The following is a 24371-nucleotide window of genomic DNA, read 5'->3' on the forward strand; positions in this document are numbered from 1 at the left end:
CTTTTTCTTGAAATTGGGAAATTTGCTACACAGAAGTGGTCATTTCAGATGATAGATGGCAGCATTTCAACATTCCAGCACTGGATTCATTGATCACTGCCCCAAGCTAGAGAGAACTAGGAGGAGAATGAGAACAGGTGCACCATTTTTGTGATAAAAATATCCCCGCAGCTGTTAAGCATTCAGGTCAGTTTCAGGTCAGTTTAGGACAAAGAACGGAAATCCAATTGGTGGAGGCAGATCATAGTAAATTAGTGGAAAAGTACTTACGGCAGGCATCTGCACTTTCATCAGATCCATCTTCACAATCAGCTTTACCATCACACAACCATCTTCCAGGAATGCATTGTCTGCTGTTGCACATAAAGTCTGATGTTCCACATGTAGCAACTAAATGGAAAAGCACAATAAGACCACAGTACTGAAAGTGAATGGCAAGGATTTTTGCTGCTGCAAGGAATTGTGCAATATATCGAATAGGTTATCCCATTTATCAACGGCTAGGAAATGAGCCGTTTCCAAGTAGTCCTTCATTTTCTCCCATTCCTAAGATGATCGGTGTTGTTCAACCCTGGTGGCTAGCCAAGAGCACATTGCAGCAACATAAATGCAACACCAATTCTAAGCAGGTTGTTTTATCCAAATTAAATGCACAAAATCTTGCCTCTTCAGATACCTCTGCTACAGTTCACGTCTAGAACAAGTCTTTCAGCCAAGTGAAGGATAAATTGTCCATTGAATCAAGAGTTTGCAATCTCCTTTAACACTCACCCATTTGGCATTGCCACCCATCCTTCTGCAGTTTCAGTCCAGATGGACACACACAAGTGTATTGTGGATTGTGACTATTTATCTGAGGAGCTGGTAGGCACATGTATTCACAGCTTTTGGTCTTCAGATTCTCAGCACACCAGTTTTTGCCTGCAAGAGAGTCTGGTTTATAACGTGATCTTTTGACAGCAGAATAATTTCAAAATCGGGTTAATTTTGAATATAACCAAAGCCAAACTGAAAATGTTACCAATCTTTAATAAAACTGGCAATCTGACAAAATTGGTAATTGGAGAGCAGCACTTGCAGATAGGTAATGTAGCCTTTGCGATTTAGTGTGGATAGGAGGCTATTGTGCAAAAAAACTAACTAATTTTGTTCTGTTGCAAAAGCAAGCAAGTATTTGTTGTGCACCAACATCTACCCAGACATTTGTTACAGGGTAGCCTGCTGAGGAGAGAACCTACACAGATTTCCTCTTGAACATGGCAAAGTGAGGCTCTCTGATTGACCCAGATCTTCCAGTCTTCTGGAACTAGTTTGAATCCAGCTATGTGAGCATTATTCCAAAGCTATGCATTGTACACCTACAGCCCAAGCTCTACTGGCACAAATTCAGCTCCTAACAATGCTGACTCCCTCAATTCCTAGCTCCTATCTGGAGGATGGGGGGGGGGGGGGGGGGGGGGTGCAGAAGATTGCCACTTCTGCTTTATAGCCACTAGGAAAAGCTCCAAGTAAATTGGTTGTTAAAATTGGGGTGTGGAACATGTCCACATCTGTGGAGTCATTGGGTAATCACACAATGTGGACATAGGGGAAATTGGCAATCGGAAGTTTACACTGGGACTGCCTCCGGGTTCAAGGTTGTATGATATGACAGTTTGCCAGGCCATTTCATCTGGGAGATACAAAAAAGGCAAAAGAAAGATTGGGCCATATTGATTAAGAACTTCACAAAAAGTTAAAGGACAGCTGTTGAGTAATCGTTGAACATGACAGTGGAGAACTCATGCCCCAGCTCCCAGTAATAGGAACGTTCACACCAGTGATTTCAGTGTTACTCAGCAAAATACCCAAGATAGTTCAGCAAAGATGCTTGCAAGGTTGAGACAGTAGCAGCACAATGAATTAAAGTTACTGTAGTCCCAGGTGACTATAGGTTGCTTGAAGAGCGGACTGGTGTTTTAATGGAAGATCACCACACCAAAGACGGGGGGGGGGGGGCAATGTTGAGAAGGCGGGGCTCCGAATAAACCAGTGCTGGAAAGCTTTTCATCTTTTGTTTCAATCAATTTAAATCAAGACCAAAAAGAGAACGTGTTGAGGGATTAAGTTGAAATATTAGTCCTGATATAGCAGCCAAGAACCAACACCAGTGGAATTCTCCGTCAGCAGGATTGCTAGCAGCACACCCACCAGGTTTCCTGGTGGTACGAGGTGGCCACAGCAGGAAACCCCATTGGCTGGCTGCAGGAATGGAGAATCCTGTTGCCGGCAGGGGGTGCACCCATCCTATTAACTGTTCCATCCTTAATGCTACTGTAGGAATATCCATTCATATCTGGCTTCTAGGGAAGGTAACGACTGACCAATTACCATTCATTGGACCAAAGGAGCAAGAGCTTTTATTTTACTGAGCCAGATTGCTCACCTTTTGGTTGTGTCAGTGCATGATAAACAATGATGTCTCGAGGTTCAGTAAGATTGGCAGCCAAAAGCTCTACACGCGAGCCTGTATATTTGTTGGTTCCAAACACAGCTTTCTTTTCTCCATCAACCCAGAACACACGATCCTGGAACAGACAGACAAACAGTTAAATTACCATGATATCACTACACAAGTTCCTTTACGCCCACCAAAATCGACAGCATATGCATAACTTTATTTTGACAAAGTTCAGCAATTGCAACAAACTAGCACGATCACAAACCAAAAAAGCATAGACAATGATGGCTTGACAGAAGGAAAAAAGTAAAAGATACTAGTCAGAAAGTTTTTCCTTCCAGCTCAGCACAGAATATTCCTTTCAATCCAAGTCAGTATAGAATACTCCTTTCAACTTGCGCCACTAAGCTTCTTGTGCAAGAGTCAGAACAATCTCACATTGGAGAGCTTCTTTTTGGAAAACAGCACATCTTTCACCTCCAGAATTCAGCAACCTCGATTTCTCCATCGTCAGGGAAATTGCTTGGATCCCATTTCTCTCCCCCACCTCACATGCCCCAACTTAGCAGTCCCTGTTCAGAGTGCATTTTAGTAAGAGCTGCTGCTTTAGCAGGAGCATTTGCAGAATGAGGCTTCCCTTGGTCCTTTCCCAGGCTACATGACAAGTCTGACAACTAAGAGAATCAACAAAGACATGATTGAAGTGTAAAGCCCCAACATATATTGGCTGGCAATGCATAGGAGACACTAAAAGAATTTAGTAAGTTAACAGGACGAGTGAGAAAGATTGCTGTAGAAACTAGATAGCCTAGTTAATGCTAGGTTTTTCCAACATTGTTTGCTGACAAAGCAAAATCAAACTGTCCATATCATTCTTAAAATGAACTTGCCTCAAATATGGCAATTGCGAAAGTATGAGCGAGGAATTCTTTGGATTGTAGTACAGTTCTTCTGTCGTTTCCATGCAAGTCTACACTTGATAACATGTGCAGCTTCAAATCAACCCAATAGAGACGGCTTTTCACACGATCTGCGGATAAAAGAAACATTGTATTAAAATGCCAAACAGAAAGCTGGGCCTTCAGTTTATGATCAATAGTCCACCTACCAAGAGCAATGCCATGTGGCCATTGAACATCCCTAGCTACTAGAAGGTTACGGTTATTGCCATTCATTCCTGCTTTTTCAATCTTTGCCGGCTCACCCCAATCTGACCAGTACAGAAATCTATAAAAAAAATCCAACATTCACTGAAATGCAGTGCTCTCAAAATGTTTGCAAAATAGAACATAGAACAGTACAGCACAGAACAGGCCCTTCGGCCCTCGATGTTGTGCCGAGCAATGATCACCCTACTTAAACCCACGTAACCCGTATACCCGTAACCCAACAATCCCCCCATTAACCTTACACTACGGGCAATTTAGCATGGCCAATCCACCTAACCCGCACATCTTTGGACTGTGGGAGGAAACCGGAGCACCCGGAGGAAACCCACGCACACACGGGGAGGACGTGCAGACTCCACACAGACAGTGACCCAGCCGGGAATCGAACCTGGGACCCTGGAGCTGTGAAGCATTGATGCTAACCACCATGCTGAGAGGCCCTGGCACAATATTGATCAAAAACTACAGAAAAGCAGAACACTGGAAATTTGAAACCCTTAGGTCTGGCAGCATCTGAGAGTCTTATGACTGGAGTGTTCTAGTCATCAGGTTAGTGAATAATCAAAATTGCAATGTTAAGGACTTTGAAATTAAGAACATAATCACTTATTGTCACAAGTAGGCTTTAATGAAGTTACTGTGTAAAGCCCCTAGTTGTCACATTCCAGCACCTGTTCAGGGAGGCTGGTACAAGAATTGAACCCATGCTGCTGGCATTGTTCTACATTACAAGCCAGCTGTTTAGCCTACTATGCTAAACCAGCCCCAAGAGTAATAGTTACTTGCCCAACTGTGGAAAAAGATTCTGGACAACAATTATAAAAGTGATTCCATACCCTGATAGAGGGTCAATAGCTAACGAAGCCGGTTCCATCAGGTCAGTATCAAATAGGATTTTCCTTTTGGTTCCATCAAAGTTAGCAACAGATATGGTTTTAGTACCACGATCCGTCCAATAAAGGTGTTTGTAGATCCAGTCCACAGCAATTCCCACAGGGTTTCCAAGATCTTTGACAACATTGGACTTCTGAACTGCATTTCCCAGTTTATCCATGGGCACACTGCAAACAAGAAGAAAATTTCAGAAATCTAAATAGAAAATTACTGCAGCACAGCACAATTTTCACAAGCTTTTGACTTTAGACGTGTACAAAGAGGAAGAAGCTAATGTTCCACTCAAGCACCAAATCTAGGTATTACATAAAAAAGGAAAATACATGAAAAGGAACATGGGCACCAAGTCAGAGGCAGAGGGAAAATTGTTCATTTGGCCGCAGTTATCAGACTACATTATAGGCCATGGGAATTCCAGTATGGTGATATGCCTGTAGGCAATATCATAGACTGATGAAGGGTGGGTGACCTCCACAGCCAAGGTGGCAGTGCAGATGCACCATGTGGTCTTAAGACTGGTCTGTGACCAGGGTCCCCCATATGTGGGCATGCATCTGGCCATCAGCAGATGGTTGCAAGACATACAGGTGAACAGTCATGCTACATGTAGTTCTAGAAATTCTCATGATAAATTGCTCTGCAATAGATTGCTATCTTGTATGATTCAGTGATTCAATAAACATCCTGGCTTGGGCAAGTTGAGGTGTTTGGTGGGGTCCTTTGCAAGGTATAGAAGGCCAAATAGTAATTACAAAGTACATTCCATTATCTAGCTGTGAACTATTCCAGAAAAATATTCAAAAAATAGTGTTAACTCAATAAAAACAAAAAAGGATAAAAGCTCACGTGCAGACAGGGTAAGAGAATTTGTGATTAATGCACAAGTGGGTTTCCTGACGATGATCTTCAGAGTACAAAGGCAGAGATAGGAATTAAATAACTGCCCCCAGCTAAGCACCCAGGCCTTTGATCTAGCTTTTCAAAATGGCACAATTAAACATGGTTAAATGAGTGCCTTTTTGCAAGTTAAGGAAACAATGCAGGTCATTAGATCTTAGTAACCCCCAAAAAAAGTCACTGGCAAAGCAAAATGCAAGTTTGTTGTTATAGCTCAAGTGAAGAATGCATACCTAAAAATTGCTTGCTCTTGCAAATCAGCCCAGAAGATCCTTTGTGCTGCAACATCAGCATCAAGGGCTACAGCATTTCTCAGCTGCCAAACAACTTGGGTATATTCCATGTGACCCAATCCAATTTTCCGAATATCATGGCGATTGGTGAAGACCAAATGGGGCTCTTTCCCTATTAATATAGAATGCAGAAACATTTTCTTCCTAATTCAAGGTGACTTGTTCACAGGCAGTAGCCCACCATTACATCTTATGACAATTGCAAGCCTAGTTCAAAATCTAATTCCGGAAGCTGACTGGGTAACAGTTCAAAGCAAAAAGAGTTACTCAAGGCATTTGAAATATGGTCATTAAAAGTACGTACATAAACATCCGACAGGACAGTGCTGAATATGCAACTATAACAAGACCCTATTACACAAATCTCAGCAAGTGATTTGGGTATAATGCCTGAATTGGAGGCATTCAAGAGGGCATTATAATGTTCAGGGATATGGGGCAAGGCACCATGTTAATGCTCATTTGGAGAGCCGGTACAGACAATGGGCTGAATAGCCTACTTCTGCAATAACAGATTAAAATTAGTTGCCGATACAAAGACGGGACACAGCGGTGTGATTAATAGCTATCAGATGGCCAATGTGGGTGCCCAAGGCAAAAAGGGATGGTCATATAGGGAGTCGATCAGCCTGTTGCATCATAAAAATCCCCACTTCTACTGAAGGAATGCTTTTCCTCACCATTATAGGAAACACTCCACAGGATCTATGAATATTACACAAGACACTTGGCTGCAACTCAAGGCGTGTTCTGGCTTACCATCTTAAAACAGATTATAGTTTTTCCCCTTCCTTTCAGGTGTTAGCATTGTACTAAAGGTCTGTACTTACCCATTGCCTTGCAAACACCATGCATGGGGTCCTTATGATATCCTTTGTGACACTCACACTCAAAGCTTCCTATTACGTTGATACAAATTTGACTGCATGTTCCAGGATTTTGACATTCATCAATATCTGTGGAAAGTAAAGTATTCCTCAGTGTAGAGAAGCTATTAGTGTTGTGAAGCTATTACAAACTTGCATACAAAAAGAAAAAAAAAATTACCTCCACAATTTTTATCATCCACCAACTCAAAACCAGGAAAGCATCTACATTTGTAGCCAACAACAAGATCCCGACAGATGTGCATGCAGCCACCATTGTTCACCCGACATTCATTCAAATCTGCAAAAACAAAAAGCTATTTCAGTAGATTTAGGATAAATATGCAAAGCATCCACTAGCTGACATTGATCAACTATCTACTTAGGTCTTGAGCTGTGGTGGAGGTCCGAGTATTGTATACAACGTAGATGGAGCAGTGCCACCATGGCAGTTTCCAAATTGATTTGAATTAAAACAGACCAAGTAGAGTTGGGCAAATGGTTTGGAGTGCAATTTATTTTCTCATCACCTAATGCAACCAGCTAATATTTCAGACTCCAATCACCATTTCAAATGCCCTGTCCCAATAGAGTAGACCTGGAAAATCAGGCCAAGCAAAGCACCTGCAGAATAGTTTCTCAGCTAATGTGCACTTCACATCAATCACAGGAGGTAGCAAGACTGACAACCTACAAGTATAAAGGGGTCACTCCGTTCATCATTCAAATTAGGTGGAGCCCCAACACAAAGTCCAACTTGCTCATCTTCAGTGCACTATAAAGTAGTCTTACAAATCCAACATGTTTGCTAGCTTTCAGAGCACTGCTCCTTCCTCAGGTGAATCCAAACACTTTTGAACCTACGTCAAGTGACACCCCTCAAGTCCACAAGGATTGATACGGTTTATTACGCGGATGTGGAATCGCTGAGGCAATATAGAAAATGTGCTGAAAGAATTTTCCCCCACAACCCAATGTAGTCAACATTTACTACTATTTAAAAACACTAAAGCCACTTCATTCATCTACAAAGCAGCCAAAGACAAATTGAAACTTCAAAATGCCAGAGCAATGCAATTTTTAAAAAATATAAGGGCTATGTAAAACATCTTACAGGAACCTATTGTAAGGACACAATGACCATGATATTGGTATTGCAATTATGTGATTAGCAGTGGCTTGAGAAAATACTAGGCAGGCTCCAATATAACTCAATAAAACAAAGGGATTTTATTGGTAGCAAAGTAAACTATACACAAGACAGTCACTGAACAAGTCTTAACTCTAGCTCCAGGGTCCATACAATGTGCAATGGGACACCCTAATAATGCCCACACATCCACTCTACCCCATAACCTAGTAACCCCCACTTAACCTCTAGGGCAATTTAACAAGGGCAATTTAACATCACCAATCCACCTAATCGGCACATCTTTGGGCTTGGGAGGAAACTGGAACAGACCTAATGCAGACACAGGGGGAATGTGCAGACTACAGACAGACAAACCACTAATCGAACCCGAGACCCTGGAGTGGTGAAGCAACTATGCTAACCACTGCTACCCTTGGCAATTGGAAGGAGTCATCATTCCCTTTTGTAATTACAAACCAGGAGGATTTTTAGATTTAGGGTTCGCACCCAAGAACTTGAGATGTTAAGTCCTTACTTCAGAGGTTATGCAATAGCCGTTTAGAACATGCACTGCCTGGAGTAGCAAACCAGTTTTGGGCATTGCACCTCATGTGTAATTGACTTCAGGCCAAGGTTTAAAAACTATGTGGACACAGCAGGCCAGGTGATTGAAATAGTCAAAGCATAATTTAGTAAGAGAATGGATGATAAACACTTGAATATGAAAAGGGGGCACAACCATGTTAATTAAAAGACCTGGCTCAAGTTGCTGGAAAGTTACAAAGGATGGTCACAAACAAAGACTTAGAAGAAAAAAACGTTTCCCCATCAACAATACAAAAAAGTTAAATCTAGGAAGATTACAGCATTAATAAGTTTTGTATTTGTAGCCAGACAGACATTCTCAACTTACTACATTCACGAGGCTCATCACTTCGATCCTTGCAGTCTTGCCAGTGGTTACATACTTTGGTAATGTCTATGCATTCCCCACTTTGACATTTGAAGTCAGTTGGCATTACACATTCTGTACCTGCAAGGGAAAATTTTAAATGTCACCTACTAGTGACAGGTGAGTTTGGAAAAAAAAAAGTTTTGCTGCCAGTATTGTCCGAGTTAGGATAAAGCAAGAACCCAACTAAGGATATTTATTCACAGCAATAGCATATACACTCAGTTTCTGCTGTCGAGGTGAAGCAGCCCAAGATCAAGTGGCCAACTTGCATATCAGTTTTCTTCATATTCAAGTATTTCTTAGTACTAAAATTCACGTTTAAACCCACTGGGAAGCATATTGCTGGCAGAGTCTGACAATTGCATATTCTTACCATTTTTACAGTTAACTTCATCACTTCCATCATTGCAATCCTTATATCCATTACATTTCACGCTCTCTCGGATACAGGAACCATCACCACATTGGAATTCATCTGGTCGACAAGTGCGAGGAGCTAAAAATACAGCTTGATGTTATTAATTTGAAAATTGAATACTAAGAAAGAGCTTCAGTCCAATATCAAAACAGCCCAACGTAACTCTTGGAAGCCAGCTTACATTTCATCTTAATTCTCAACTGGAAAATGTGCTCAAGAACAAAATAAATTTTTACTTACGGCAATTTATTTCATCACTTCCATCTTTACAATCACTATCCCCATCACAGTACCACTGGCGGTGGATACATTCACCTGAATGACAGAGTATCTCATTGCTGGAACAGGTTGCAAGAGGTGCAGGATGTCCACATTGTTTGGTAGATTCGTCAGACTTATCTGTACAGTCAAAGTTATTGTCACACACCCAGCTTGAAGGGATGCACTCTAAACTATTGCATTGAAATTCATGGAATCCACAGATAGATTGAGTGCATCCTTTTTCATCACTTCCATCACCGCAGTCATCTTCACCATTACAAACAAAGGACTTGGAAATGCATCTGCCACTGGAACACGTAAATTCAAGCATGCTGCAAGTAAGGGTGCCTGAAGACAAAGTAAAGGGCTTCAGTATTTCAAATAAGACCATCTTGGATATCTAATACAAGATGCATGAAATTAAGAAAACAATTACTCCAGACATCTTGATCAATCTCATTATATGCGTACCTATATTGAAGGATACAGTTTTAAAGATTACAGCAGAGTGCTAAACACTTAAAATATCAGTGATTTGATTTTAGATTATTTTCCCACTTGCAAGGGACTTTTCTACACAAGTGAAAAAAGGAACACATGCTAGAGCAAGATGGGAAATAGGTCACTGGAAATGGCCAATTGTATTACTAGAGGAAGGTGGCGGGAAAGTACAGAATGCATTACAGCAGGGCACCATGGTTACAAGAGTTCTCCCTCAGTGGTCAAAACACCAGATTTTGTTTGCAATTCATACTAGAGTACTTTTTAGTGGCATCCATCACAAATTGGAAATAGTGATCAATGTTTTCCACCCAAATCTTCAGGTACTGAAATGGTAAACGTGTAGCATTCTTGAGGGAAGGAGACAGAGATCAATGCAAAAAAGATAGATTGGTTTTTACTCAATTTCAGCAACCAATATTACATAGCAAACCAGCAACTTACTACAGTTCTCCTCATCACCACCATTAGTGCACTCCTTCATTCCATCACATTTCCAAGTTAAAGGAATACATTGATGGGATCCAGGTCCACAACTGACTTCATAAATACCACAGCGCAAGTCTGCAAGGAGAAGGGGTTTAGTTAGATACTAATGAAGAATCTAAAGCTAATAAAGAAAGGCTATTTAGATGAGAGTGTGAAGGGGTTCCAATTGGAGAGGTGAAGAGGAAGCAGGAAGAAGAACTGGAAATCAGGCAATGGGAGAAGGCCAAGGAGTTAATGCATCCTCGTATGTGCCGGGCTTCGCCCGATCCAATTAAAGGTGGTCCACAGGGCTCACATGACTGAGGTCCAGATGAGCAGACTTTAGAGGTGGAGGGCAGGTGTGAGCACTGGGAACAGTCCCTCAAATCATGTGCATATGTTCTGGGCATGTCCAAGGCAGAGGGGATTTTCAGATGTTGTCAAGAGGTGGCAATATTTGGGGTGTCGGAAGATCTGGGTGCCCAGTTTGGGGGGGGGGGGGGGGGGGGTGGCGCAAGAGAATGAGGTTGACACTCTGAACTTGCCTCCTTGGTGACCCAGAAGCAGAGTTTGCTGGGATGAAGGGACTTGGAGCCTCCAATGTCAGGGGTTTGGGTCAGTCACATGGCAGGGTTGGAGAAAATTAAGTTTGCCTTAAGGGGCTCATCACAGCTGTTCATCTTCTTAAAAGGAGATTTGACTGTCAGCAGGAAGTGGGGGGCTGGGGAAGGCATGGAAGGCAATCCAATGGATAGTTAGGGTCTAGGGCAGGGGTAGTTGGGCATGTTATTGTGGGGTTTGTGCACATGTTGTTCAAAATGTTAAATGCCTCAATAAAATATTTTCTAGAAATAAAGTGTACCTTTTCTGCACATTTTTCCATGCTCCAGTTCTATTCCAGGTGGGCACAAACAAGTGTATTTTGGAGAGGAAGCATCTTTCTGAGGAGCAGGGAGACACATGTATTCACAGCTTCCACTCTCACTGCACCAGTTCTTGCCTGTAAGGAATTGCGAACAGTCACTACCTTGCACATTAAAGTTAGATTTATAGTTGATGAGACAGGCAAGTTCTTGTCCACCACTGGAGTCTTCAGCTTAAAAGTCAGATTCTAACATGGGATTAAGATGGATTTGTGGATGTTTGTGCAATCCACAGCCATGGTTAGGTTAGGTCATCAATAGTTTCAAATGGTGTTATGGTGTGAGCTGGATCTTTCAGCATGCACAGAACCAATGCCTGCAAGGTTCACTGGAGCAGGTTAATTAGACTTGGTGTCAGTGCATGAAATCTGCCTTTGAGGCAAAGCAGTAAATTACACAAAGACAACAGCTAAAATTAGACAAGATAAAAAAAGCGATTGGCTCAGAATTACCAGGCATTTGAATTAGCTCATGATAAATCAAGAGATCCCGTGCTTCCTGGAGATTAGAAGCAAGTGCCTCTAGATCTTCTCCTGTAAACTTGTTGGCTCCATAGATTGCTTCCGTTTCTTCATCAGTCCAGAAAACACGATCCTGAAAGATATTTTTATTTCAGCTATTGCAAGATTGCAGTAACAATATTTCTATGGCCTCCTCATAACCTTAAACAGAAGTTTGTTCCAAATAACAGATGTGCAATTCTCGCAGGATATGCAGAACTGGACCAGAAAGTGGTCAGTACACAAAATACCACCACAATTAGGAAGACAACCAATATTTGGTGGCTACTATAAACATGGAGGACCCAGGCAGGTGGCTGGTATGGGGCCATGTGCACAAAATGCTTAACTTTATCTTTACCCACAAAATATACGAGTTCTGCAGCTTGCATTAAAGATTTTAGGTGAATGGTCCCATTTGCTCAGGTAGGCAGTAGTCCTGATCAGTACTTCCACATGCTGCCTTTTGGAATATTTGTTGTGCATCCTATATTACAATACATTGTGATGTTCAGTGGTCTCAAAAAAAAAGGTACCAGATGGCAGATTGGAACCCAATATTGAAGGGTACATGACATTTAGGACGGATAGGAAAATAGAGGTTAATTAGTGGTGATGGCATTAGCAAACAAATGTGATCACCTCCATTATAAACCAGAGTGTAGAAGGGAAGCCACTTGGGAGTGATTTAATTTATTAGTTGGAAATAAAATACAGTAGCTAAAGGGGAAACCAGTGGATGTACTGACTTCCAGAAGGCATTGGCTAGGTGCCAAAAGGTAGAATTCTTGGTAATGGACAAGAAATTGGTACGGATATATCATTGGCAAGCTAATGGGAAGAATTAATGTATCTCAGGCAGGATGTCATAAGTGGTGTACCAGAATACAGTTTACTCAGAAATATGATACAAAAATAGATAGCAAATTGTGAAGACCAAGCTATAAAGTGATATAGATGGGGTGAGCGAGAGTGGAGAAAGATCTGACAATGAGGTATAATGCAGAAACATGTGAATGCCCATTTTGTCAGAAAAAAAACAGGGAGGTTAGCCTGACAGTGATGGGAAAAAAGTGCTGGAGTCAACAATTAGGGATGAAATAACTTGCGGTTTGGAAAGCAGGGACACCTTGTGTGCAGTTTTGATCTCCTAGTTGGAGAAGGAACATGCTTGCTATGGAGGGTGTCCAGTGAAGGTTCCCCAGGACTGACAAGATGGGATCAACAGAGATTGTATTGACTGGAGTTAAGAAGAAGGAGGGGATCTTAGGAGCATATGCTGGGGATATCCAGAACAAGGGAATCATAGTCTAAACGGGTAAGCCATTCAGGACTGAGAGAAGATGTGAACCTGTGGAATTCACTGCCAAAGCTTTGGGTCAGCTTGCTGGATATATTAGAAGAGGGAGCTGGATGTGGCCCTTGTGACGAAAGGGATGAAAGGGAATGAAGAGAAGAGAAAGCAGGACTGAGATACTGAATTTGCATGATCAGCCATGATCTTATTGAATGTTGCAGGCTTGGAAGGCTGAATGGCCTATGCTGCACCTATTTATGTTTCTATGTTAAAGTTGAGATGCAGAGAGATCTGGTGTTCCAGTGATTACAAAAAATGAAGGTACAGCAAGTAATTAGCAACGGTAACAAAATGTTAGAGACACTATGATGTACAGTATTATTCTCATTAAAGATGTAAATACATTGGAGCAGTTCAAAGACGACTACCAATTTACCTGGATTCAGTTCAAAGACAACTACTAATTACTTGGATTGAGGGTTGTAATAGGAGGAAAGGTCAGCTAGGCTTGTATTCACTAGAGTTGGGGAGCAAGAGGTGACTTGATTGAAACAATTCTGCAAGGTCTTAACAGGGAGCATGTGGATGTTTCTTGAGAGATTTATGAGAGAAATTGCAAGTCCCAAATCCTTATTCTTTTTAAGAAGGGAATGCAGATCATATTTACGACTCATATTGTGCTACACTTCATGCATAATGTAAGGATTTTTAAATGCTGCCTTACCTCAAAAACAGCAATACCATAGGGGCGAGAAAGGAAATCTAGTGACACAAGCACTATTCTTTGATCCTGCCCATTCAGGCCTATACTGGACAACATGTGCAATTTTGAGTCAACCCAGTAGAGGCAGTGTTTCACAAGGTCTGTGGAGAAATTTGAAGTACAGTATAGTTGAAGTTTAGGAACTCCCAAAAAAATGCTTTTGTAAGCAAATAGTGTAGACAACTTACCAAGTGCAATGCCATTTGGCCACTGGATCCCTCTATTAACCAGGATTTGGCGATCAATACCATTCATTCCTGCCTTTTCTATCTTTGCAGGCTCACCCCAGTCTGACCAGTAAATAAACCTAAAGTGACATTGGAAAGTGGTTACGCTTCATAACAGTTTAAGACCCAATACAGAATTACTCAAATGAACAAATCTTGTGATCTATGCAACTAACTATCCTCATATTTCTCCCTCCTCCACTTTAAATTTTGCCTCATCATCAATTCATGTACTTCAAGCTAGGTTTACTTCCTTTTATTAAAGCTCCAGTTTCATGCCCAAGAATGGAATAAGCCATTTTACCTGCATTAACGAGTCAGATTCATGGATATGCCTCTCCATCCCGTCATGGGAAGGCCCATTACCAACAGATTATATGACTTTCTTGCCAAATTTTAAGTCCCAATATTGGGATATTCAAAAAGTCATTTGGAATTGCACGTTGCCAAAGTATCAACTTGGTACCGGGCAGCACAGTGGTTAGCATTGCTGCCTCACAGCACAGAGTTCCCAGGTTCGATCTCAGCTCTGAGACATTGGAGTTTGCACATTCTCCGTGTGCGTGTGTTTTGTCCCCACAACCCAAAGATGTGCAGGGTAGGTGGATTGGTTATGCTAAATTTCCCCTTAATTGGAAAAAATAATTGGGTACTCTAAAATTAGAAAAAGAAAATTGGTACCCACCCAGATAGTGGATCAACTGCTACAGAGGCTGGTTCGGTTAGATTGGTGTCAAAGAGAATGGTTCTTCTAGATCCATCTAATGTAGCCACAGAGAGCGTTTTGGAACCACGATCAGTCCAGTAGATATGCTTGTAAATCCAATCCACAGCAATTCCCACAGGAATGCCCAAATCCATAGCAAGGACTGACTGACCAGCTGTGCCTTTATATCTATTCACAGATGTGCTTAAATAGGAAGAAATGTCATCAATTGCCACAAAACAATGAATAAAAAATGGGGCACAATCATTTGTATCAATGACTAAGTTTGCTCCATTACATTCAAACTGAAGACCCTGCCCCTCAACTTCCATTGTCCATTAGGTACAGATAGAAAATGCAATTAGTTCTCCAGATGAAGGCAAGCTTCCAAAAGGATTTATTTCACTTCATAAATTAGGTTTGGTTAACATGATCAGAAATTAGAGCATCTGTATCAAGATAAGCAAATCTTCCAGGACCAAAAGTGCTACATTTTTCCCATAAATGTTCATTAAAGGATGAGGGCAATTAGAGGCAATACTGATTTCCAAAATGTTAATGACAATTAATGAATGATTGGTGACATTAACAATACAGCTGCAAGAAAGTCAATGTAATTACCTAAAAATTGCTTGCTGGCCTGCATCAGCCCAGAAGATTCTCTGCTCTGCAACGTCAGCATCTAGTGCTATAGCATTTCTCAGCTGCACAACTACCTGGGTATACTCTTGGTGATGCAGTCCTAGCTTCCGGATATCATGGCGATTTGTGAAGAACAAATAAGGCTCTTTGCCTAGGTGTCAAAAGTAAAAAGAATCCTGAAAAAATGCACTTCCATGTTGAATTTACACTATTAAATGTTACGGTATGGAAATGTATTTGTCAGATCAAAAATGGTGCATGTTTTTCCCCTCTAGTATATAATCACATTTGACTTCATGGGTGGACAGTAAAAAAAAAAAAAGCACAAATCAATATGCACAGAAGCTGGCTAGTTATGGTACACCCATACTTGTGCTAACCCTGTTAAATTTCCACCCTTTGCAAGACCATCTAGGGAGTATTGGGTACTTGCCTATAGCCTTGCAAACTCCATTAGCAGGATCCAGGTGATAACCTTCATAACATTCACATTTGTAGCTTCCTTTCAAATTAATACAAATTTGGCTGCATACTCCAGAATGTTGACACTCGTCAATATCTGCAAAACCAAATTTCCATATTAATAAGTAATAAGTTGCAAAAACTTCAATTCTCATAATAAATGGGTCAGAGAGACTTACCATCACAGGCTCTCCCATCAATTATTTCAAAACCCGCAGGACAATCACATTCATAGTCAATAAGAAGGTCCCTGCAAATGTGAGAGCAACCTCCATTGTTCACCAAGCATTCATTTAACCCTGTTAGAGAAAAAATATTTCTTCAATTATTTCCACCAAGTGTTTTAGGTCACAGCTACAAGATATTATTCAACAATATCTTCTAGCTGTTATAGCAAGTAGCTACATGGTTCAGGTTGCATTAGATTTATGCATTACGATCGAGTCACACCCCAATTAACAATGTTTGATTTAAAGTGGTTAAGAGGACATCAAAAATAGATTAGCAAGTTATAAAATCCAAGATGTTTTACCAATATATTAATGGTTAATAAAGGTTAATAAAGCGAGAGAAGGGTAGATGCAGAGGCTGTGGGAAGGGTTAGAAAAGTGCTTTGTGTTTGGGTTAGGTGGATTGGCCATGCTAAATTGCCCGTAGTGTCCTAAAAAAGTAAGGGGGGGGGGGGTTGTTGGGTTACGGGTATAGGGTGGATATGTGGGTTTGAGTAGGGTGATCATTGCTCGGCACAACATAGAGGGCCGAAGGGCCCGTTCTGTGCTGTTCTAATGTTCTATGATGTAGATATAGTAGAGCAGGATGAACAATGGATGGGTGCATGGAATAATCATAAAGAGGAGAATTAAGGGTTGGAATCCTTGATAAGTCACCAGAGCCAGATGGATTGTTTCAGAGGTTAATGAAGGTGGTCAGGGAGGAGATAGCAGATGCAGGGGATGATTTTCCAATTCCCACTAGATTCAGGGGAGGTGTTGGAGAAATGTAAATGTCATTCTATTGTTTAAAAAATGGATTGAAGGAAATGTCAAACAATTATAGGCCAGTTAGTATCAGGTTGGTGGTGGGCAAAGAATCAGTAATCAATGAGATGGATTACTCAGGGATAGTCAGCATGGGAAGGAGGGTCTTGCCTCAAATTGGATTGATTTCTGAGGAAGTGACAAAGGTTGGATGAAGGTAGTGCAGTGGGTAATATGTATGTGGCAGATTACATTACATTTCTTCCCCCCCCCCTCCCCCCCCCCCCCCCATTCCCAATGGGAGACAAACTGGATAAAAAGTTGGCTTAGTAACAGGAAACAAAGGGCAATAGTCAATGGCTGCTCTTGCAAATGGCAAGTTGTTTCAAGTGGTGTTCCACAGGGCTTGGTGTTGAAACTGATGTACATTTAACAATTTGCACAGGGTGGGGGGCAGACTCCAAAATGGTGTAATTTCCAGACAAAGATTGGCTGAGCGGTGAACAGTGTAGAGGATATCTATAATCTAAAAGGATATGATGGAATTTAACCCAAGGTCATATAGTCACAGGAAGCACAAATCAAGGAGGAGCAAGTGAAGGGAGAAGGAGATCTTGGCATACAAGTACACAGGTCACTAAAAGCAGCAGTTCAAAAAGGTTATAAGCATATGAATGGAGGGAATTCCATAAGAGGTATAGACCATTGTTGGAATTGTAATAAAATGCTGGTGAGGCCACAATTGGATTATTGGTACATTACAGGAAGGAGGATGTAATTGCTCACGAGTGTGAAGAATGTTGCCAGGGTGAGAAAAGAGAGAGGTTGGGGTTATTTACTTTAGAACAAAGGCAGAGGGTCAAATTATTTGGGGGGGGGGGGGGGGGCAGGTTGAAATGGGTACCCTTTGATGGTGAATTCTAGAATCAGGGGACATAGCTGCCAGAAGTTGGTGTAAGAGGGGACACTAGGAAAATTTCAGAGTCTAATTCACTGCCTATATTAAATGGAAGCAAACATCCTAAACTCTCAAGTAACCTGGATCTGCACCTCAAGTGCTGTAAACTACAGGGCTATGGAACTAAAAAGGGCACATGGGTGCCCTCAGGCTGGCATGGAAAATGGGCTGAAGTAGAGTCCTATTATTTTTCCAAGGTGGTGTGAATGTTACAAGAAAGGAGCCGAATAGCTCCAGATGGAGAAAACGTAATCATTGAAATGTGCAGTGCAGCAAAGATTGTCGACTAAGGTTATCAATTTGGAATGGGGGCATCCTGCTGATTTAGGGGCCTGTTGTGTTATGGAGATGGTGGGAAGGAGAGGGTCACCTGCCCTCTGAAACAACAAAAACACTGGTCATGGGCACAATCCAGCCCAGTGTTCAGGCTGAAGTCTTTATTCCCAGATTGACAATTAGTTTTCCAAACTATAGATCAATGGAGTAAATCTCTGACTGGGCTGCAGTGTTGCACAATAGGTGAAATTTGAGGGTAAATTTGAGAATGTGACACTCCATGCAAAAAAAAAGTTAGCTTTGAACATTAGTGAGGGAATGGTCATGTCATACTGGAGATCCACAAGTGGAGGTGAAAAAACCCTACCACAAATCCAAGTTGAAGTGCTATTGGAACTACTTACTACATCGGAAGGGTTCATCACTCCGATCCCTACAGTCCCATTTGTGGTTACACACTTGAGTTATAGATATGCATTCTCCACTTTGGCATTTGAAGTCAGTTGGACTTGTGCATTCTAAAATTGAAAAAAAAAAAGTGTTTAATACACAATTTTTTAAAAAGTGCTTCCAAATTCAGTTGCACTAGTGGACATTATGCACCTACCTGTCTTGCAGTTGGCTTCATCACTTGCATCAGAACAGTCTGCAAATGCATCACATATCTTGCTCCGAGGGATGCAGTTACTATTGTCACATTGGAAGTGATCTGGTCTACATGTTCGAGGAGCTAAAAGTTTTAAATTCATTAAAAATAGCATGAATAACCATTTACCTACAAAGTCAAAATGTAATATATGGAACCTAATAATTAAAATGCTATCCTAGTACAGTATACTTAATTTAAAGTGATCAAATTTATTGTTCAGAATAGTTCCCATGCAAAAGCTAGCTTAGTCCAAATTGATGTTACTGCAAGACGACAAAATTGGTAGTCTAGTTAAAATATGGGTCACAAAGACCCATGTTTAGCATGCAAGTTTTCCCAAATAGTTATATTTTATAGTGTACACACTAAGCAAGTCACATTTGGACTGCTTGCATTAATAGTCAGATCAGGATCAAGTTTAGTCCTTACTGATTTCAACATACAAATTAAACATTGCACTGGAGAAAAAAAAACTAATTATTTCATTTTGCAACCATATTGGAAGATAATCTTTTTACCCCGAAAGATAATCTTTCAGCCCTTCATTCAAGATGGGAATTTCGCCCCCTACAAGCATTAGTGCAAAGCATTCTGCAGTTTGGCCATTTATTCCAGAGGTGATCTAGAATAGAGGCAGACACACATGTGCGGGGAGGGGAGAAGATATTTGTTCCTACTGCATGGTTCAAAGATCAGGATAGTTGTGTAGTGTTGAGGCAACATTCAAAATGTCTGGCTAGAAGACCCATGGGAGCAGCAGAATATGTTTGCATGTCCTCAGTCATAAGTAAAGCCACAATAGTCCCAGATATAGACTGGTCATGCAAACTCAGTTCAGAAAGCTAGGTAGACCATTTGAGCAATTCATCAGTCTCAAATTGGAAGCTATTCCATTTAGCAAATTTGTACTTAGCCCAGCACCCAACTTAAAGAGGTTACTTACAGCAGTTAATTTCATCACTCCCATCTTTGCAATCATCATCTCCATCACAGTACCAGCGTTGATTGATGCATTCACCAGAATTACATAGGAACTCATTAGGAGAGCAGGTCACAGGAGGAAGGGAGTGTCCACAACGTTCTGGAGTTTCATCAGATTGGTCAGCACAGTCAGCATTGTTATCACACACCCAATTTGAAGGGATACATTCAGAACTATTGCACTGAAACTCGTGCAAGTGACAAATTGATGGAGCACAACCTTTTTCATCACTTCCATCACCACAGTCATCTTCACCATTGCAGAGAAAGGTTTTGGTAATGCATCTACCATTGCCGCAAGTAAACTCCAGTATACTGCAAATAATAGTGCCTGAAAGAAGAAACCAATTTTAGGACAGGTGGCAGAAATATTAAAAAAACTCAGGTTTGAATGCAGAAATCAAATGTTCCTGATAGATATACATATGTATTCACCTACAGATGGAAACATGCATGTGTATGGAAGTTCTAGCTCAGACTTAGAGAATTAGAGTTGAGCAACCCTTCTCCAAATCCAATCCACAAGTATCCAAGGCAGTCGAAACCACGGAACATGGCAATGTGCACTATTTTAGGAGAAGGGGAATACCATCAAGAATGGAAGTTATTCATAGTCGGACAAATGAGGTAGAGTTGCTGTTTTGAAAGTGATTTAGGCAAAAATGTTAAAAGTTGTCACCCCTAGCACATATCTGGGGAAATATGTGCAAAGAGGTATTTTAAAATTAATTGTTCAGTTAAAAAAACTATTTGGAGTATGGTAGTTAAAAAACTAAATCTTTGCATTCAAAAAAAAGGAACCTCCATAAAAGGACTGCCATTAGTGGTAATTTTAGTTCATCCAAGGTCATGATTTGTGACTATGGCCAGCTTACAGCACTTGGGCTGTGGAAAAGTGGGCAAGTTACATTCAGCACAAGTGCAGCAATCTTTTGGTTATATGGATGTGCATTTGGGCAAATTGCATCAAAAATACAGTCAAACTCAAATGTTCTCAGGTTGCTCTGGGGAAGATGACAAACAGAGCAGCTGTATGGAAGAGTCTGGAACCACAGCCCCTCTGCGAACTGGTTCTTAGTGGAAGCTGGCAGTTCTACTAATGCTTATGTGTTTGTATTCGGTAGACCACACTTGCATCATTCTGATGATTAGCAGCAGGTCAACGTTTCCAAGTCCAAGCTTACTTCTGTACAGTCTGCTCTGGGATATCAGCAGCAAGATAGAAAACAGGTCTACTGCAGTTGTTTCGCCCTGCTCCCCTGTCAGCTATTATTCCACCACCACAAGGCAATTTGAATTAAATGCTGGCTTAGCCAGTGACATCTGTACCATGAAGTTTTTTTTTTTTTAAGTCCAAAATTCAAAAAAGAAAAATGTCAAATGAACATCATCATTAATTTAGTTTTCAATGAGGCAACATCAAAAAAGGTAGATGGTAGTGGTAATACTGCTAGATTAGTAATCAGGAGAAAATCCCACTATGGCAGCTGGTGATTTGAATTTAAATCTAGTCTCAGTAATTGGGACCATGTAACTATCAATTTTTCAGAAACAGTTTCTCTTCCCTTCCCACAGAAGCTCCCAAGCAGAGTTTATCCAGCATTTTCTGATATTTATAGTATCCAAAAATGTTCAGGGAGGGAAATAGGCCATCCATTTGACTCCAGTCTCATGACTAACTGCCCTACAAGCCACCAATGCCCAAAGCGCAAGGATGGAGAGAAGAGAAAAAGAAAAACGATATTGACTGAACTAGCAGAAGGAAACAAAAAACATTGGAATCCAATGATTCCAAGCTTTGTAGCAGAAGAAAGTGTAAAGGAAAATGGGTCTTAGATGGAAAGGAATCCAAGATAAGTTTTCAAATAGGGGCAGCAAGTCAAGCATTTTTTCATAAAAATTCAGCCAATTATTTCAAAGGTAACAAACCAAAGTACTAATGACTCAGTTGGGCACAAGTTTAATTTTGTGCAATTCATTTTACTCAACACCATCTTTTTTGGTCTTTAGTCAAAAGTAGAGTCTTAATAAATTTGGAATTAACCTACCACAGTTCTCTTCATCACTACCGTTGTCACAGTCCTTTCCGCCATCACATTTCCAGGAAGCAGGAATACACTGAAGAGATCCAGGACCACAGCTTATTTCGTGTAAATGACATGTTCTTGCATCTGAAAGAGGCATTTAACACTAGTTAAGGAAAAGTATGCTGACAAAATTCCGCTTCTAAAGTGGATTCAAAGATTACACACCGACCCAGAGATTAAATGCACAAGTAAACTGATGAAACTAAGCGGATACTGCATTTCTATAAATGCCAAGCACCAATATGGTGTCCTTGAAAATATTTAAAAGTTCTGAATAGAATTTCCCACTGCATAAGCACCAAGATCAAGCATGTGTAATAAGGCTATAGCTGCACAGTTATTTTAAAAACAACCAGAGGTTTACTACAACATTGTATGGCGCTTCTAAGTAGAGGTCCATGAGACAAGGTGGTCAAAAGTACACAGCTGTTATCCTACTTATGTTATGACATCAGGGATCATTATTATTCTTTTGTCTATGCTGCCTTTTGTGAAGGTAAAGTAGCCATAGCTGCAGATGACCATTGGCTGAGTGGGGTGTGGGGAAGAGCTGACTGGTGGCGATCTAACCCTAGGATCGCCAACAGCTCAGGCTAGGGAAAGGTCACAACAAGGCCTTCATGAATAAAGTCACAGCTGGTATTGGAATTGAACTTGTGCTGTTGGCCTCGCTCCGCATAGTTGTCCAACCAACTGAACCAAGCCATCCAGAAAGGAATTAACAACAGGATCTAAGATTTCTCATTCCTTCCAAGTAATACTTACGACAGATGTCTGGATTTTCATCTGATCCATCCTCACAATCAGATCTGCCATCACACTGCCATTTACCTGGCACACAATGTCCACTATGGCATACAAAGTCTAAAGTTCCACAGGTGATTTTACCTGGGGGGAAAAAAAAAAGATACTATGCCTTCAGCTTCTGGTCTATTTCAAGCAATTCTTACAATCCTGAGGGCACAGTTATTAACCGATTCACAGTTGTACAAAGTACTACAGGATATTCTCTGTTCATTGGTGAAATTGCTACATTTCAAATTTATATTGCCCAGCTTCAATTATGCCAAGATTTTGGAATTTGAAGAGTCAGCTTTCTTTAATTACCCCTGGAGTCATTTAGACAGTGACTGAAGTTATTAATCTCTAGCTGGAGGCCATTTGCATCTACGCAGTTATCAGCAAGAGCAAGAAGTCCTACTCTCACACCCATGAAAAAGTTCCCTTGATAATTTATCCAATTCGAAAGACAATTGAATATGGCTCCAGACTCTGGCAGTGATCCAACCATTCAATGCAAGGAGGTTTCTTCATGTCACATGTCAGTTCCTTGGCCATTCACCTCACAATGTCCTCTTCTCACCAACAGAAGGTTTCTCCCCATCTTCCCAGAACATTACATCATACTGCACTGCACTGATCTACAGGAAGGTGCCCCAAATGGGATATACTTAGGGTTGTTTCACCAGCACCTATTTACTTCTGTACTCCTGGATGCTTTGACTGTTAAAAGTGAGGCATCATATGCTGCTTCTCAATATGCCCCCTCACCCAAGCAATTCGTCCACACATGCAAAGTTCCTTCATACCAACATCCCCTCGGAATCATATTCTTTATGTTGCCCCTCATTGTACAAATAGTATTAAGTTTGCATCTCTGTGCAAGAAATTTATCTGCCATGTATTCATCCAGTCTGCACAATACTGTGACTGTTAGGTTACCCTGGATTTTTATTTCTAAACAGCCAAAGTTAAACCGACTGCAGTAGTATTTGGGTTATCCTTGCCATTTTGAATCAGGGTATAACATTTGCAGTTTGTCATTGATACAACCCCAGACTCCAAGGAGGATTGTAGACTGTGGCCAGCATCTGTGTTTTGTACTCTTACTTCTCAGATGCAGTCCTGTGACTTTCTCCCCCCCCCCCCACCCCACCCCCCCATTTCTAGTACCTCATGCATTTTGGTAACATCTTGCTTAGCAAAGGATACCAATCTATCCTTTCCCTCCCTTTCTCCACCTCCACCCCCCTTAGTTAATCTAAATCTTCTGATACGGTGACCTGGAGTCAAGGATATTCTTTCCAGTGCTGCAATAAACTTAAACATTAAAATCACTATTGCCATACTGGCTTCCTTCCTCCCACAGGAATGTTTAGGACCCAGTCCTGCATCATCCCCTCTATTCCCCATTCTTCATCACTTCTACTCCCCTCCTGTTTATCTGCACCTACAGCTCAAATCTATCCACCATGACTTGTACAAGATCAAATTTGGATCTCATGACATCGCTCTATCTTTGGCTCCACCTAACTACATATTTATCTCGTCTCTTTAGCAAAAATCATGCTCCTTGGATTTGAAAATAAGCAATGGGGAGGTGGTGTTAGAAGCAGCCAATTTAAAGTAAAGTGAAAATAAATACTTTGTTGGAAAATGGGATTAAAATGGTTAGGTGGTTGTTTTTGACTAGTACAGACATGATGAGCTGTATGATTCTATGACTTCAAAAGGGAAAATTTGCAGGGTTACAAGGAGCTGGGGTGGGATTAATTGAATGGCCAACATTCATTCCACAAATGTTCACTCCCTCCATGCACAGTAGTACTACCATGAACAAGATGCCCTG

At 41.0% G+C, this 24371-nt stretch overlaps 1 protein-coding gene and 1 long non-coding RNA gene across 2 annotated transcripts in view; one reads left to right on the plus strand and one right to left on the minus strand.

The window, feature by feature from the left end:
- Positions 1-24371, plus strand: part of LOC119970291 — a 132619-nt gene that overhangs the window by 104105 nt on the left and 4143 nt on the right. The gene's annotated exons all lie outside the window — the stretch shown is intronic.
- LOC119970289 (low-density lipoprotein receptor-related protein 1-like) overlaps positions 1-24371 on the minus strand; it is a 37261-nt gene that overhangs the window by 9223 nt on the left and 3667 nt on the right. Inside the window, exons 3-28 of the mRNA XM_038804669.1 lie at positions 22508-22630; positions 21704-21826; positions 19618-19986; positions 18633-18755; positions 18430-18543; positions 15994-16113; positions 15786-15911; positions 15332-15503; positions 14690-14914; positions 13966-14084; positions 13739-13878; positions 11670-11811; positions 11157-11294; positions 10271-10390; positions 9305-9673; positions 9020-9142; positions 8605-8724; positions 6741-6860; positions 6524-6649; positions 5634-5805; positions 4446-4670; positions 3549-3667; positions 3331-3470; positions 2426-2567; positions 772-921; positions 271-390 (exon numbers count right to left, since the gene is read on the minus strand). Of these exons, the coding sequence (XP_038660597.1) occupies positions 271-390; positions 772-921; positions 2426-2567; positions 3331-3470; positions 3549-3667; positions 4446-4670; positions 5634-5805; positions 6524-6649; positions 6741-6860; positions 8605-8724; positions 9020-9142; positions 9305-9673; positions 10271-10390; positions 11157-11294; positions 11670-11811; positions 13739-13878; positions 13966-14084; positions 14690-14914; positions 15332-15503; positions 15786-15911; positions 15994-16113; positions 18430-18543; positions 18633-18755; positions 19618-19986; positions 21704-21826; positions 22508-22630 (4080 nt within the window). The remainder of the gene's footprint in view (positions 1-270; positions 391-771; positions 922-2425; positions 2568-3330; positions 3471-3548; positions 3668-4445; positions 4671-5633; positions 5806-6523; positions 6650-6740; positions 6861-8604; positions 8725-9019; positions 9143-9304; positions 9674-10270; positions 10391-11156; positions 11295-11669; positions 11812-13738; positions 13879-13965; positions 14085-14689; positions 14915-15331; positions 15504-15785; positions 15912-15993; positions 16114-18429; positions 18544-18632; positions 18756-19617; positions 19987-21703; positions 21827-22507; positions 22631-24371) is intronic.

The sequence above is a fragment of the Scyliorhinus canicula genome, chromosome 8 (assembly GCF_902713615.1).
Source record: "Scyliorhinus canicula chromosome 8, sScyCan1.1, whole genome shotgun sequence".
NCBI lineage: Eukaryota > Metazoa > Chordata > Chondrichthyes > Carcharhiniformes > Scyliorhinidae > Scyliorhinus > Scyliorhinus canicula.